Below are 15,884 nucleotides of genomic sequence, written 5' to 3' on the forward strand. Positions count from 1 at the left end.
ATTCCTTGAAAGATTTATTAACGCGTCATCCAGATGTTTCTATATTCTAAGGAAATACTTCTGAATGATGTTTGATATAATGTTTGCAACATCATGGTCGGCTATATTGAAATAGCTCAGGTAAACATCCCGTGTACGTGTTCTTATGAGAACGAGGACGGGTCACAGCCCGTGTTTAATAACATTCCCTTGGTCGAACTATTATCAAACAGTTAGAAATATCTAGGAGAACCGAGAATCGTTAACGCATTTTGTATTATCGTACTTTGCTTTCCACTACCTTTACAACGATATAAATATCGCTATCGAAGAATGGCTACGGATCTGTACGCCTGAGATATCTACATCGTGAGAATTCGCAAGAAACATTCGACGATCGACCGTTAAACTGGAATATTATCGCGCCTATTATACGAAATTAGGTGTAACTTCGTAGATATCGTGACACGCCCTACGCTTAGGTCCGATGAATGAAATCCATTACGTTCTATCTCCGAAATAAAATATACTTTTCGATTCTAGTAGACGTTCCGAAAGCTATCAGCCTCTTGTGCGCGTTACACGTACACGATACCTTTTCGATCTTCGTTATCCTTCTTCGTTTTAATTGCACGATACGTATGAAAACGTTCGTAATTCGACCAACGTGTATAATCGAGAGAGAAAATCTCACGAGCGTATTGAAAGGACGGTCGGTGATTTCCGTTTGAACGGATGACGGTAGCGAATCGCGAGTTTACGCTGTTAATTGCGGCCAATTAACGAAACACCCTTCTCTCTTTTCCGTGGTATTTTATCACCTTTCGGGTCCATTCACGAACGGTTTTGCGTCTTCTTTCGGAACGGACATTCTGAAGCAGCGGTAAACCATCGTATAGATTTGTCCGAATAGCGCAACGTCATCTCCGTTAATCGTCACGAAAAGTACGAGCGTACGTGGCTTCTCGATAAAGACAGCCACCGTTGGTGAAAATGAAGTGCGTGCCGCATGCAAAAGACATCAATCTTTGTAACAGTTTTTTGTACGCGCGCCCGCAGTTTCGAACCTTCCCGCCGCTAACGTACGCACGGTCGGCTATCCACCTTGCGCTATCGAGATCGTCTTCGTTTCGTTCGGTACGCTCCACTTCGTAGCGCTAAGAAGCGTTTCGAAGCAAGTTGGACGCATTGGATGGAATTGCGACGCGAGCATGGCCAGACGGAATCAGAGGCGAACGAATCGCGATACGAGATACGAAATAGCCGGAATTTGCGATGGCGCGCGAGCTGCTTGATTATTTTCGTGGCTTTCTGTTTCTTTTTGCGGGACACTTGCCGAGGATAAGTTTTCGTGGCAAGAAGTGGCCGACAACGGGGGGTTGGCGATATTCGTCCTGAGTCCAGGCACCGAACGAACTGACGGACAAACGGACAATGAGAACGAGGAATGCCCCGCAGAGCCAGACATGAAGACGTCACTCAGAAACGGTAACGGCTACGACGGGGTCAGGTTCGACCTGACCGTTCCGTGTTGCCTCGAACCAGCTGCGTTCTCGCCGACCGAGTCGAGTGAGTCAGCGACGAGCCTGGCAGACCGTCGGACGTCGTATCAAACGAGAGACCTTTCTCAAAGTTTCTATCGAAATCTATGTCTTGGCTCGATCCAACGTTTCCAAATGCAACGATATGCTCGAGCTACCGCGATTCCCCGTTCCTTCGGTAAATTTATCGCCTTCTTTGAATTCTTGCGCTAAACTATCGCGTACCTCTTAGCATTCGAATCGCTTCGATCGACCAGGACGTCTCTTCTCTACTCGTTGAATTTCTTCGAAAATGCTTGAAAATTCCGCGTAAACTCGCACGTCGGTCGACGGACGTACCGGTCGTCGAGCTAGTCAACGACGTATCGACGTATCTTTTTCAAAGTACACTGACGTTTTTAGCGAAATCGACGACGAAACACCGATTCGATGCATCGGTGTGTCGTAATGCGGTCGTAAATTAAATCGCGCGTTGACCGGTATGTGCCGTTGGTACGTGATTTACGAGCGATGACACGCCGAATGGGAATAGGCTGTATCAGAAATGCGCTACGGCGCGGCGTGCGTGTATTTTTCTGACGTAGCTGCGCGATCTTCGGCAAACTGTTACGAGGAATCGGTGATAACGAAACAGCTGAAATACGTGGACTGGTCCAGAGGGCCTTGAACCATCTTCCGCTCGAGTGGAAAGTTTTCTTCGATGAATAATTTAGTCCAGACTATACTCATTGGGAGAAGTTGTTCGAAGAAACCCGATCGCTCCGACTATCGACCGCGTCTAATTCGAGAACGAGAAACACGGAATTTGTTGTTTCAGACAGCTGGAGAAGAAACGTTGTTGCCGGCCCGTTGTTGGTTAACGCGTAGCCCTTTCCAACAAAATTTCTGCTAGCCGGACAAGTGATATTGGAGAAATTATTGAGATTAGTATTAAGTATATCCCTTTAGGCGACTGAGCACTTTTGCGTTTAAAGAGAAACGTTTGATGGGTTTGCAAATAGATTTCGGTTGTTTGTCTTTGCGGTTTTGGCGTTGAAAAGACCGTAGACAGCTTTCCTTCAATACGGCACAGCGGGCCCATAACTACAACGGAGGCCCCCTGGTCCGGTTAATAATCAGTTTCATTGTCATTTTCAAACACAGCTTTCGGCTTACTGTGGCCGTGCTTCATCCTCTCAAGTTCCAAGCGAACTGTCCTCGACACGTTTTCCCTTTTGCACTATCCAGTGCCACTTTCTTTTCCTCTCCACCAATTAGTGGTTTCGTCGAAGCTCACCGGGGGTTCCAGTTATCCGGCAAAAGGTGCCAGCAGAAGCCTGCTCTGAAAGCACCTGGATGCGCCTCATCGTTCATTTTCTTTCCGCAGGACCGCTTCTCGCTCGTGCCAGCTAGATTTCTGTGCCGCGATATAAAACCAATGCTCTAACGAACGACGATATTCCAGGCTGCCAGAGGCTCGTTCGAACGTTCGCGCCAGCGAAACGTAGAAAATAAAAGTTGTCTCGGTCGGCTAAAAAGACGACTTTTATTGGCGCGGCACTCTGGATCAGGATGTGACTAGCACAAATCATTATTAACGACTGGCATTGTACGACCGATGTAGTCCGTTTCGTTTGAAATATCGCGACCGCCGGATCTTTATTAAGCAGCTTTCGACTAACCTGTGCCCCGCACTTTCCTCTCTCTTCGAACGAAACGACATCGTTTTCACGAATAAATAGTCGACGCGATATCGTGACGTTCGATCGATCTTCGAACCGATTAACACGAACGTCTGCTAAATTTCCCCGGTCGTCGTCTTGCGTTAGCGTCGCGCTTCCCGACCAAAGGGCAGTCGTACGTCGCGACGATGAACCTGTTCACCGCGCGCTTAGACGACGCTGCGACGAGCCGACGATCCCATCGAATACTCGTGAAAGGGAAAGATTGGGAACGGAGGGAAGGTTGACTCGCGGTTACGGACGCGCATCCGTAGGATGACCCGACGAATCATCGTAATAGGAATAATTCAAGAGAAAGGACGTATCGATTTGGTGAATCGTTGTTGGTTGTATCCTAGCGGTTCTCGGTCAGGTCGGTTTATAATAAGGCGCTATATGGAGCCGCACGCAGGTGTAAGGAGGTGTCCGGCACCTTAAGGCTTCCAGTAGGGTCGAACGGAGCGGCATATTTCATCCATTGTCGCCCCTCAACTCCGGCGGCGGCACTTTTCAACTTTTTATAGAGATTTTTATACCGCTATATCTATACCGCTCTACGCCGTCGGAGATGCGCTCGAACGAACGAGCACGTAGGGAGATGGAGAAAGAGGTGAACAGTGAGGGCAGTAGGCGGAGGCGGTGGCGGAGAGAGGGTTTGCCACATCGCGCGGCTCTGAATATGAATATAATAATGAGAACGGGTTTCGTCGTCGTTCCGCTTCTCCGCTCTTCGTCCTTCGGTCGCTCTCCAGTTCTTCTCCTCTCACGACTAGCCGCTCCTCATCCCCTCGTCCTTTCTCATCCTCCACTTTTTCCGTTTACTTCGGCCTTATATACATATATGCGCGCGAGATGCACCGCGCCGCGCCGTGCCGTGCCGTGCCGTGCCGTGCCGCGCCGGCAGCTTCGGCAACAACAACAAAACGAGACGTGTCACTGTACCTGTTAAATTGCCTCCTCGCACCGAACTCAACCCTCTGCTCTCCGCTACCGCGCGTTTCTCTGATGCAAGCCGATCCGTCGGCCTCTGCCACTCCTCCTGGCGTGATTATGCGCGCTTACCGGACCGTATAACTGCGCCAAACCACCGATCCACCGGCCAATAAAAACAATTCCAATTTTCATTTCGATCGCGGTAAAATGCCCCTGTTAGGTCCTACGAATCGACCTTGGCTTCGCCTGAGTTTGCAGTTCGTCCGTCTCGCAAAACCGTTAAACGAAAACGTTGGAACAACAGCTAGTACGGCCGAGTAACTTGATACTAGATTAACGTAGTCTGGAGTCTTGAATCTCGAAGGATGCTTTGCAAAAATTTGGATGTTTGAAAATAACGAGCCAGTTAGCTCAGTGCGGTAAAAGCGTCGGCCAATTAAGTTTCGCGTTGATGATAGATGGCCGACGAAATGAAACGAAAGCACGGGGCAGAAGCTGTGAAACGAAAGCCACGGTAGCAGAGGTGAAACGGGGCCGCGGTAATAGCGTTGAAACGGATCGTGCTACCGAAAACGTTCTACCGCGGCTAACGTATCGTAATCATGCTCGGCAGTTTGTAAAAACCACGGGGAATCCTTTATTCCGGACGACTGTCCGATGCTGCAGCGGTAGAAGGAGTCGCGGATCGCACGTAGCCGAGCGATAGTGACGATAGAGGGGAAAAGAGAGAAGCTGCGAGCTTCGGACGGAAAGCGAAACGAGAAGAGCAAGATACGGCCGAGGTAGGACGAGGTAGTACGGAGAGAAAGAAGAGTCAAGGAATGTTGTACACAAAGGTGTTGAGGTAGATACTCGTGTGTACGCGAGAATGGAAGAGCGAAGAAAACGTCCGAAGAAAGGAAAAAGGGGGAAACGAGAGAAGGAAAAGCAGCGAGAAAGATAAGGAGGAGGAACCTTTTGCATCGGTGGATGCGTGTATCCCGCTATCGATATATTACACGGGTAGGGTTGTGTGCGTGCAAAAGGGTGAAAAGGAGAGACATATTTTATATTTATGGGTATTTGCCGCTACTGTGCTCTCGCGCCGGCGGCTTGTGGCAGAGAGCTAACCGGCCTCTCCTGCGCTCTCCTACCCTTCGTCTCACTCCTGTTTCGACTCTTCGTCTATCTTTCTTCGTTTCTCCGTTGATCTCTGCTCGGTGGCCTCTCTCCGGTGCTTCTATAGAAGCTTCCTTGTTCGTTCTACCGGCGACCATAGCGTATACGCGCGTTCCTCTCCCTCTGACACTTTGGTCGGCAATACAGGACGCACAACCGGCGACCAGACCATGTGTCATCTCCCATGCCATCCCATATTCCGTTCCTACCATGATATGCTCGAGGCTCGTTCCACGCTAACGTTGAATGTCCTTTATGGGTGTGCGCGTTTGTCCCACATCTATATATAGACGCGGGGTGCCATACATGGTACAGCCAACACCATAAGAACTTCGCTGCCAAACGTCTAGTCGACTTATCGCCCTTGTCAAGTCCGAGATAACGCGTCGTGTATCTTTGCGAACCGTCATGGTTCGCGTCTTATTGCGAAGAAGAGCGTAAGCACGAGCCGAGGTAGCGACGCTTCAAGAAATTTGTTTCGCGAAACGAACTGAAGAATGGGAACAGAGGCGGTAAATCGTAATCGGCTTCAAAGTGAACGCGCGGTCATTAGCGACGTTACTCGCACGCGTATTTCGTTTAAATAGCCACGGACTCGAAGGACGATACGAGATGAACGCGAAACGTTCGAAGCATGGCCGATTTCGACCGCTTCGGGGAGAGAAGATAGCAGCGAATTCTTACGAGGACTGTACTTTTGTCGGAATCATCGCCGGCAACGGCACCTTCGCTCTCCTTTTTATTTCGATCGCTCTTCTTCTTTCCCCGACCACCGGACTTTTACTTTTTGGCTGCGTTTGCCGAAGAATTTATGAGCGTGGTTTGTGACTCGGGCCACCGGGTGCCTCATCCCTTAATTAAGGATTGTGCCACCGATTTGCCGTCCCTTTCGCGAATATGTCTTTTCTTCGTGGCTCGGCCATGCTAATGACCTTGACCTGTGCGCGACCCGAACACGCGGCGAAAACGTTCGGACACGGACGACCTTAATCCCTCGGTCGAAGATAAGGTGAAAGTTCTCGTACGTTATCGCGTTTCGTCCATTCTGTGACGTGGAAAAATTCTTTGGCATCCCGTTTCGCGGGAACACCGTCGCTGCTACCAATTTAATTTTTCGCGGATGAAAGCGGGGCTTGTCCCGGGCAAACCAACCACGTCGAAGCATCTCGCGGAAAAATCATCCACTACTAATCCTTTGTCCGAGGGGTGAAACGTTCCGTGTGCCGGCGCGTAAAAATCTTCCTTTACGACTCGAATCGTCGAATTATAACGCGGTGCGCAACAACTTCTTTACGAGGCATCTATCGACGGAGAGAAAAGGAAAAAAAGAAGAGAGACCATGATCAAGGGAACGGGGCAGGGAGATCGCGTCGAGCACATTGCGTGAATCCTTAATGCAAAGCGACTACGGGCGACGAACCGTGAGCACCCCGTCTAATGCCTTCTAAAAGCATCCTCCGAAACCCGACGAGAGAAGAGCTGAAACGAGGTTGATGCAGAGGCAGAAGCGGAGACAGTGGCAGAGGCAGAGACAGAGGCAGAGGCGAAGACGAAGACGGAGGCGGTTCCTTGGACGAGAGGAAATACGAGGAGCATTAGCAGCGAAAAGATCGAAGGAAAAGAGCGGAAGAAAAATAGGAGCAACTCCAGGAAACGAGAGGGTCGAAAATCTGATAAGCGAGAAATAGACCGACAGAGACCGACAGAGAATCGAACACCGCGGTGGAAGGACAAACCAGGGTGCACAGTGTTGTACGGTAATTTGTCGAAGCGTTTTCAAAAAAGAAGAATGGACGAGCCTTCTCCTTCTCCCTTACTTCTCTCAGTTTATCTTGCTTTGAGCCCAACGAATCAGCGGTTAACCCAACGATGCAAAACACAACGCCTCGTCCATTATGGCGCACAGTAGCGTTCTTTTCATTCGCAGCACTGGAGCACACTGCGCCTGTCGATTTTCAACGTGGCCATATAATTCGACGGTCACGAGAGAACAGGTTAACGTTGCCGAATGTTCGGGCTACCGGATCGATAGGACGAGCTACCTAATAAAGGAGTCACGCGTTTATCGCTGCGCGTTTAATTAAACGACTCGCTGATTCTCCTCTGCTACGAAATAAATCAAGATTTTTACGACCTTGCGCTCGGTAAATGTAACCGCGTTAAAATATCGTACGGCATGTGACGAGCGGTAATTACGAAACGCGTTCGTTATCGTGATTTCTTTTTTAGATTCGCCGGCATCGGTGGACTCGTTTTGTTCTTGCGGCTTCCTCGCGCATTGACGAACGTTTGTCGAATAGCGTCGAATATAAAACGCGAACGAGATAGCGACCATTCCGATCCACCTAGTCGCGATAAGCACAGAAACGATGAAAAAGGAAAACGAAAAGAGAGCGGCTGAATGGAGGTGATCGCTCGTGACTGTGATCGTGATTTCGATCGCGCTTTACCTTTAGGACATCTGTCAGCCGTGAGATGGAATTTCAAACAGTTTCCATAGCAAAATAAGCGTGCGGTCTGGTCGTTGATCTCGATACCTGTCCGATCTGGACGTTCAGTTATCAATCAAATTATCAGCGATGGCGTTCAAACGAACGCGTCGAGCCCGTGTGCGTGCTCGTTGCTCACTGTGTGACCGCGTAGAAAGGTTTGTTGTGGGTTAAATTTACGATGGAATAATTAAGGAATCGTCTTACGTATGTCTCGCGACGAGTTTCGAATCAAACCGGTTCCGTGACGATTGAAATTGGGCGTTGCTATCGTCGACAGTTACGCGAACCAAGACTTCTAAACATGTAATATCGATGGAGAAGTTTTTGGAACTCGGACAAAAGATATAGAAGAAACTCTAGTTGGAAGATCGCGGTGAAAGCGTCGGGAAACCGTGTCCTTCGGCGCGAAATCTACGGAACAGACCAGTGGAGATTACGGAGGTTTTTGCGGTTCCTTTAGTGGGAAAACGATGTAAACTCGAAGGGAGATCCAATCTGGAGGACCTCGCGTCCCTTGACGACCGACGCCTGCGGTGCGAGCCTTCTACTTAGCTCCCTCCCCTTGCTTCCGAAGAACACACTATCCCCTTTTCCTTGCAGATGGGACAAATGTACCTTTTTGTACTTTGCATCACTTAACGCTTCGTCGAACGTTTTCACGGCCGTTGGTTTTCCGAAAACGCGGTTACAGGCGACCACAGGGATGGGGCGTGTTGTAAGCACGGGCTACCACATTTCTAAACGCTTTTCAAATCATAGGATCTTTAAGAACAGACGTGTTTTTTTTACCGAACGGAATACCGGTGAAATTTACCACTTGCAACTCGAACGACAGATTTTCGAACTAGTTAGATCGGAATCTCGCCGAACGGAAAGGCGAGCATAACGTGCTCTCGTAAGATGGATCTCGCGGTTGGTATTCCTCGGATCGATTAAGATTCCATGAATGGAAGCTCGAAGCCTGAACGAAGTACCGCGAGATCGTTGATAAGCGACGACGAGAATCGGAATGACACAGGTTTGACAATCCGAATGAGATTACATCCTTTAGGCGGATGTCTAATAGAACAAGGTCGAGTCACCTGATCGAGAGGCATCCTGTCACCTTAAGCAGGAAATATAAATTAATTTAACGTCCCTTAGGGGTAAATGTCGTGATGTGGTAGAGGGTGGGCATCCATTCGGTTTCCATTCATCGTTTTGGCAGGACCATAAATCCTACGCTCTTAGCTTCATTGTCCAGTCTAACCTTACTTTATGAGAACCGGACGCGTGTTTTTACCTAGCACGTACATTAATTTTTCATGCACTTGCAGGAACGGTACACACGCATTGGCGTATTCCATGTTCCGTTCATTTCTCGTTCTAAGACTATTCAAAGAGCGTTATTCGGTCTATTTCGCACCCCGTGATAATTAGTCGGTCGTTATAAAGAGAAAAACGATTTCAACGATAGATATTCGCAGAGAGGAGATGTTCGCGGTTCCATTTCGTGATAAAATCTCTGTATTCTATTAACGTTTTGGGATGGAGCCGGGTATTAGGTAACTTGCTACCAATAAACGAGTCGTTTGCCAGTGATTAACTACATAGAGAGATAGGAGAATCCCGAGGGGCGGTGAGAAACCCCCCATGAAGGCTTTGAGCAGTCTCTGCGGAGCACCGTTTCCAGTCGACGTTTTCTTTCTCTTTCGTTGGTCGGCCACGATGCTCCGACGGCCGAACACACACGTGGCACGATATATGCTATAGAGAAAAGGGATGTTTAATCCCATTGGGAGTGCTAATCTTTGCGCGCAGGAAACCCCCCGCAAATACCCTATAAACGGCCTTCGCGGTACAATGGCCCCCTGCCACCAACCGTGAAAATAGGCCGCAATGTCAACCCCCGATTCATCTCCCTATCGCGACTGCTCCAGTCGTCGATTCCTTGCAAATTTGTTAACGTCGTTTACGCCTTTGGAATTTTCAACCGGCGGAACATATGCTGCACGAAATCATCCGTCTTCTTTCCTAAATTATATACTTTCGTTCAACGAATCGTTCGGTCGTGATTCACGTAATTTTTCTGCTATGCTTATTACGTTGTATCAAGTTTGGACAAGATTAGAAAGGAAAAAATATCCGTCCCGCCGGCAACGGTCGAACGCGCATCCATGAGCTCGTTCCCGTCAGCTTTCGAGAAACGCGACGCTCCGACAGGTTGACGCGTGAGATGGAATCTGCGCCTACGAGGGACGCCTGCAGAATGTGTTCTACGTGTCGCCGGTGTCAAATGGTTAAAAGACTCGGGATACGCCTGGTCCGGGAACCCGATTGGTAGGGCGACCGTCGTGATCGTCCGCTTTACCCTCACACTTTCGACTTCCGTCGTTCTATAAAACTATCGTGAAAAATAGAGAGAAGAAAAAAAAATCCATTTCAGAGAGGGGTGGGCCACCTCCACCAAAAATTCTCGACTAGTCTCGATCTCGTTTGTACCTGTCGCCCTCGCGTTATACGCGCCAACTGGACAGGTGAATCTCGGAATATCGTGCCCTACACGGGTATATTATATCGTATAATATCGTGTGGTGTCTCTCGATCGAAACGTCGCGTCACCAACGTGTCACCGGCTGCTGTCGTCTCGCCCCTTTCTTTTCTCCATTTCGTCACTTTTTAGTCCCGTCGCTTTTCATGCATTCGTCTCGCTAGACGCGCGTCCCCGTGTAATACGATAGCAGTACAAGAAAGATCACTTGGGAGCGAGTAGGATACGAAAAAGGTAAAGGGATTTTGCGTTTCTAATATATTTGAACGTCATTCCCTATGTAACAAAAACCTTGTTAAACAAAAAGTTTCAATAGTTTCATAAAATAGCAATTTTTGGTAATTTAGTTATTCGGCAAACAATCTGTAAAATACCATATGACCATATGGTGCTTTATCCTATGCTAACAAAATTGCCGATGGGTTCCCAACAGATCATAAAATTAGAAAGTTCGGAAGTTAAAACGAATTTCGACGAAAATTCTGTCTTGCAATGGACCTTTAAATGGTCATAAAATAACAATAATACCGACAACAAGTAAGCAATTAGATCAAAATTCAATTATCACAGGTCATTGACATCTTAATGAGGTTTGAGAGCAGCAGAGGCGAAGGACTAACCGTTTGTCGAACATCGTTCGTTTTCGTCCTTCTATTGATTTACAAATTATATACGACAATAAACTGTTCTGAAAAGGAAGAATGTTGCGAATTTCCAAGTTGTGCTTTTAATAATTCGAGCATTCACGCTATATATTACTATCTTTCACATTTTTTCCATTATTTTTCAGAAGTGAGATTTCTACTCCTATTCATGTTTTATGACGTTTGGAAGGTAGTTTCTTTATGGCAGTGGAAAAACAAAAATTTAGAACTTTCTCTTTTCGAACCTACTATATTCTAAAGGGATTAGACGAATTCGCGCAACGTTTAATTGCAGTTTCCCGGTTTTCTTCGTCGAGGCTTAGCCGAGAAATAGCTTACGTAGGAAGAAAAGGCATTTGGTCAGATAAGACGGAAGTCGAATCGAATCGACCGATCAACCGCCTTTCTCCGGTGGTCGTGATTTTCGAAAAATGGTCGATCCAAATTTACCGTGAGATCGCCCAGCGGGTGCCTGACGCGATATTCCTCGCACCTACGTGGAGATGCGCACCTGTGCTCGCAGAGAAAGACAGCGAACGCCCTTGTGCAGGCCCGGAAATTCGAAATTCGCCTAGCTTCTGCCGATTCTACCGACGTTACATACCCACATGGCCTTCTCGCGTGTATACGTATATACAAGAAACGTAGAATGGGGAGGACGAAGGGCCGGGACACGGTCGCGTTTTCAACGTTACCAATGCAACAATGGAGACTGCGATCCTCGGATCGAGACCGACACAATACGCTGCTGACGTGTTTATATAGCTGCAGAGAACGAGAGGTTGGGAGAGGCGAGGTATACACGCGAGACCGTGTAATTTAGTTATAGATCAGTTTGTTGCAATTTGGCATTTCGTTTGTACGGGCCCTGTAAACTGTGTTTACCCAGTCTGCGATGATTGACGAGTAAACGAAGTTTGTTTAGGAACTACGTCGCGCGGAGACCCCTCCGACAAGGCTTGGCCTTTTTCACTAAAATGCAAACCCTCGTAAAAAGTGAAACCTTCCTTAGTTTTTGTCTGTTTGTCTCTTTTTTATTTTTTAATGTGTTGCACATCGACCACGTATTTTCCCGAATAACGAAACGTCGTTATTCCGGAGAGTCGAGTTCCGCTATTAAAAAGATATGATCTTACCGGTAACTATCGGAACAATCGATGGTTCCAAACTCAGGCTGTGATTTTTCCAATTTTCCGAATAACCAAATTTTCGGGAAGTAAGACCGGCGCATAATAATGGACACGGCGTATATTAAAGAATTCTCAAGCGGACCTTTTCAAAGGCATGATTATTCGAAGGATCGTCAACGAATATTGGCTAAGATATATTTAATGTAGCAGCTAGCTGGTCGAACAATATTTTGTCCTGTATTTGAAAGCAAATAAGTGTGTTCCTGGTAGTCGCGTTAAGATGTCGAAAAATCTTCTGGTTTTGCCAATTAGGTCTTGGTCGAACGGAACTAGCAAAGGGGTAAAGAAGACGATACCGGAACCGTAGGACGCAAACCGTGGTGAAAAACAAACAGAAGAAACGAGGACGAACGTAGCCGACGCAGGAAGAAAGACGGTGCAGCTCTTCTTGCTGACTGCGCGCAGAAGAGAACCTAGTTTAACGCGGGCTTTAACCAATTCAATTCATAGGCTCGGGTTAAGCCAGGATTTGTGGCTTAGCACTGATGGTGTTTGCTACCACCACGAGAGATTTAACTGTTTCTGCGGCAAACCGTCCTCGGACCACCGGCCAGGTAGAGGTATGTGTTACATGTATGCACGATCGAAACCATCGGTTTTCCACGGCGAATGGAACGAACTGCAACCTGTTTCCTTTGTTTAATCGTCGCTCGAGTATTAAGATTACCTTCGACTATAGATACTGGATAAATCTTCTATTAAATCGTAGGAAAAACGAACAACGGTCCTTGCGTTGTGTATTAAAATATTAGAGTAGAAACTTATACAAGTTCTAAACGAGAGAGATAAAGATCTTAAATACTTGAAATCGAACTATACCTTTTATTGCAACAGTAGTTTGTCCAATTAGGACTACAGGGAAATGTCTGAAAGAAAGTAGGTCAAGTTCGGTAAACATTCTAGGGGCGTGGTTCATGACCATTAACCAAAAGTATTACTTTAAAATGGTCGTTTTTGCACGCAGAAAGGACATACACATACAATACATACACATAGTTACACTTGTTCAAACATAGCTACTTATTGAAATTACAACGAGCGTAAACCCTTGAAGATTTTTATGCATTCCGTTCACGAATAACGGGAATTTATATATATATATCTTTTAGAAGCGGAACGAAAAGCAGTCAAGAAAAGTAAAAGGTAAGACAGTGCCAATAACCCTCATCTTTATTGTCTATTGAAAGTGCCGAGTAAGCGAAAATTCTGTATTTATGACCAAACCTGCCTGTGATAGAGTGGCATGACGTAGTGGCCAACGTCGAAAAGAATGTTCGATAACGAAGCTACGTTTTTTAGATGACCGGGGATTTTTTCCACACGTTCTAAAAAGCATATTTCAGAAATATCCGCTGGTCGGGTTCCATGGCGAAACGCATCGAAGAAAAATATTTGCCCCCTTACAGTGGAACTTGACCGGTGAGGCACACGCAGTGAAAAGGCAAGCAGTTCGGTAGAAGCGAAGGTTGAAGCGGCGGATCGGAGCGGAGTGGAACTCGCGTCGGTGTGCCGTGGCACGCTGGTAAATATGTGCTGCTACGGCATATATGTATCCGCACATAGCAGCCCAGTTGGTCCTCTAATGATGATCTACGGTTAGCTACCGCGCACAGCTTCTATAAACCTCCTAATTTCTCCTCTATAAATTCGTCGAGGAAGCCTGGACCCCTTCCACCGTGGCTCTCTCGTGGTTTTTACTCTTCCGCTGGGATCCCGCGAGCCGACGCGACCGATCGGCCCCATCTCTCTTTCCCACAAGCCGTCGTAAATACGCAACTGTATTTAACGTTCTGTGCGTGTGTTGTCTCCATGCTATCCATGAACCGTCTGTGTGCGGCCTCGCACCGACGCAGATCATTTATTATTTACCGCCGCTTATGTGCCTCTGCGAAGACACTGTGTGGGAGAAGAAGGTAGCACGACCAACGTGCACCAACAAATGGGATAAAAGAGAGCGAGGAAGATCTCGGTTCCACGATGGTATTACGACGACGACAAAGCCGAGAGGAGTCGCATTTTTTATACCGACCAACTGAAAAAACATAGTCCGGCTATCAGCGGGTTTGCGATTTTTATTTTTCCCTCGAGTTAGAGTGTGCCGGTGAAGAATGCGATCGCGCGCTACGTCCACGTGCTTATACGCCACTTATTTTCCATAGCTACAATGAACTCGACCGACGCTCTCCCTCTACGTAATTCGGTATCGACCGATTGATATAGGTATATGAGTGGAATTCGGTACCAAAATACGACGCAGGATGGGCGCATCGAAGAAATCCGCGTGTTTATAAACCGGTTACGCGAACGCCATTGGAATTCCAGTGAAAGTAATGATGTCGATGAAGCATGCCACGCGGACCAGCTTTTTACATATCGAATCTAGACGCAAGGTGTTTTCGATGCAGCTATAAAAATTGATTAGCCGTTGATGATTACTTCAATTTTTCTGGATGACGCCATTGGTTAATCTGCATCTCGTTGCTGGCTAATTCTGCGCTTCGAAATACATAGTATTTCATTTTCGGTATGAAAGTTGCAACAATGAGCGAAGACCAAGCAATACTGCGACTAAATTAGAAAACTTCGGTAAATTTACAATACCAACGAAATTTGCTTTCCTACCGTACCAGCTGTACCATAATTACGGGTAACGTAAAGTGCCTGTAAAGCGAGGTAGAGCCGATTGTTGGAGCAATATCCCAATAAATATTCGTGTACCTCAATATAATCTTTTATTGCAGTCGTAAGGCAAAACCTTTTTATAGTGTATATATTCTTTTCCTTTTACACAAAAAGATGAGATCGTTAAAAAAAAAAAAATATAGAAAAGGGAAAGAGAACGAGTCGAGTGTGTTCCAAAACTAACGTAAACTCATCGCGTCAAGACTGATTCGATTCCATGATGTGACTATCGTCATCTAGATACTAAAATTTCGATACGAAATGACGACAAAGTACGATCCCTTGTGGTCCAGGAGGGATCGAAGGGCGAATGGGGAAGCTGGAGGAGTGAAAACATCAGGGCGGAGCCTGAACATAGGAGGAGGAATAAAACGCGCAAACTCGATACACGCCGCCCTCTTTCTCTCTCGTTTCTCCTGCTTTACTTTTCAAGCCAACCACCCCATCCGGTTTTCCTCTTTTCACCTTTATATAGATTTTTTACCTAGTCGACCCTTCTTCTTTTCGCTCGGCGAGGCTTGCGCAAACTTGTCTATGTAACCTATCTTTTTCTCGTAAGTCATACTCTGTCATTCTTTTTTCCTATCGTTCAACTATATCGCCACTATACTCGATCATCCATAGACGAGTCAATTTCCGATTGTAAAGATGACGAAGGTTACACGAATCGATTCGGATTGTACGCGAAACATAAGTAGAACGCGATATATACATATATATGTAATTATTATATCTCAGCCGGGAGCATAGTAACACGCTACGAATGTCACGATCATTATTTACTACGTTCGCTCTCATTTTTTCTCACCATTTACATATTTCCGAGTATTACTTTCATAGTTTGACTCTTAGACGATTTGTGTATCGTGTATCGTGGTATTTTGTTATTCTCAAGTGTCTGTGTTTACTTACCTTGTATACAAGACAATAGCGTGATGACATCAGGTATCGAAGATCGTTCGCTCCTAATAATCCATATTACAATGAACATTCAAGACTCGTGTCTTCTTTCGTTTCAATTCGTTAATACAATCA

General features: G+C 46.7%; 2 protein-coding genes across 5 annotated transcripts in view; one reads left to right on the top strand and one right to left on the bottom strand.

Moving 5' to 3' along the window:
• LOC126869414 (hemicentin-1-like) overlaps window positions 1-15,780 on the bottom strand; it is a 173,782-nt gene extending 158,002 nt beyond the window's left edge. The window contains exon 1 of the mRNA XM_050625911.1: window positions 15,762-15,780. The gene's annotated coding sequence lies outside the window, so the exon portion shown is untranslated. The remainder of the gene's footprint in view (window positions 1-15,761) is intronic.
• LOC126869421 (homeobox protein otx5-B-like) overlaps window positions 1-15,884 on the top strand; it is a 35,307-nt gene that overhangs the window by 2,216 nt on the left and 17,207 nt on the right. For 3 of the 4 annotated variants that reach the window (XM_050625930.1, XM_050625928.1, XM_050625929.1), the window contains exon 3: window positions 12,420-12,727. The exons of the other annotated variant lie outside the window; for it this stretch is intronic. In XM_050625930.1, the coding sequence (XP_050481887.1) occupies window positions 12,653-12,727 (75 nt within the window). In that variant the 5' untranslated portion in view covers window positions 12,420-12,652. The remainder of the gene's footprint in view (window positions 1-12,419; window positions 12,728-15,884) is intronic. 4 annotated transcript variants of the gene reach the window in all.

This window comes from Bombus huntii, chromosome 9 (assembly GCF_024542735.1).
Source record: "Bombus huntii isolate Logan2020A chromosome 9, iyBomHunt1.1, whole genome shotgun sequence".
Lineage (NCBI taxonomy): Eukaryota > Metazoa > Arthropoda > Insecta > Hymenoptera > Apidae > Bombus > Bombus huntii.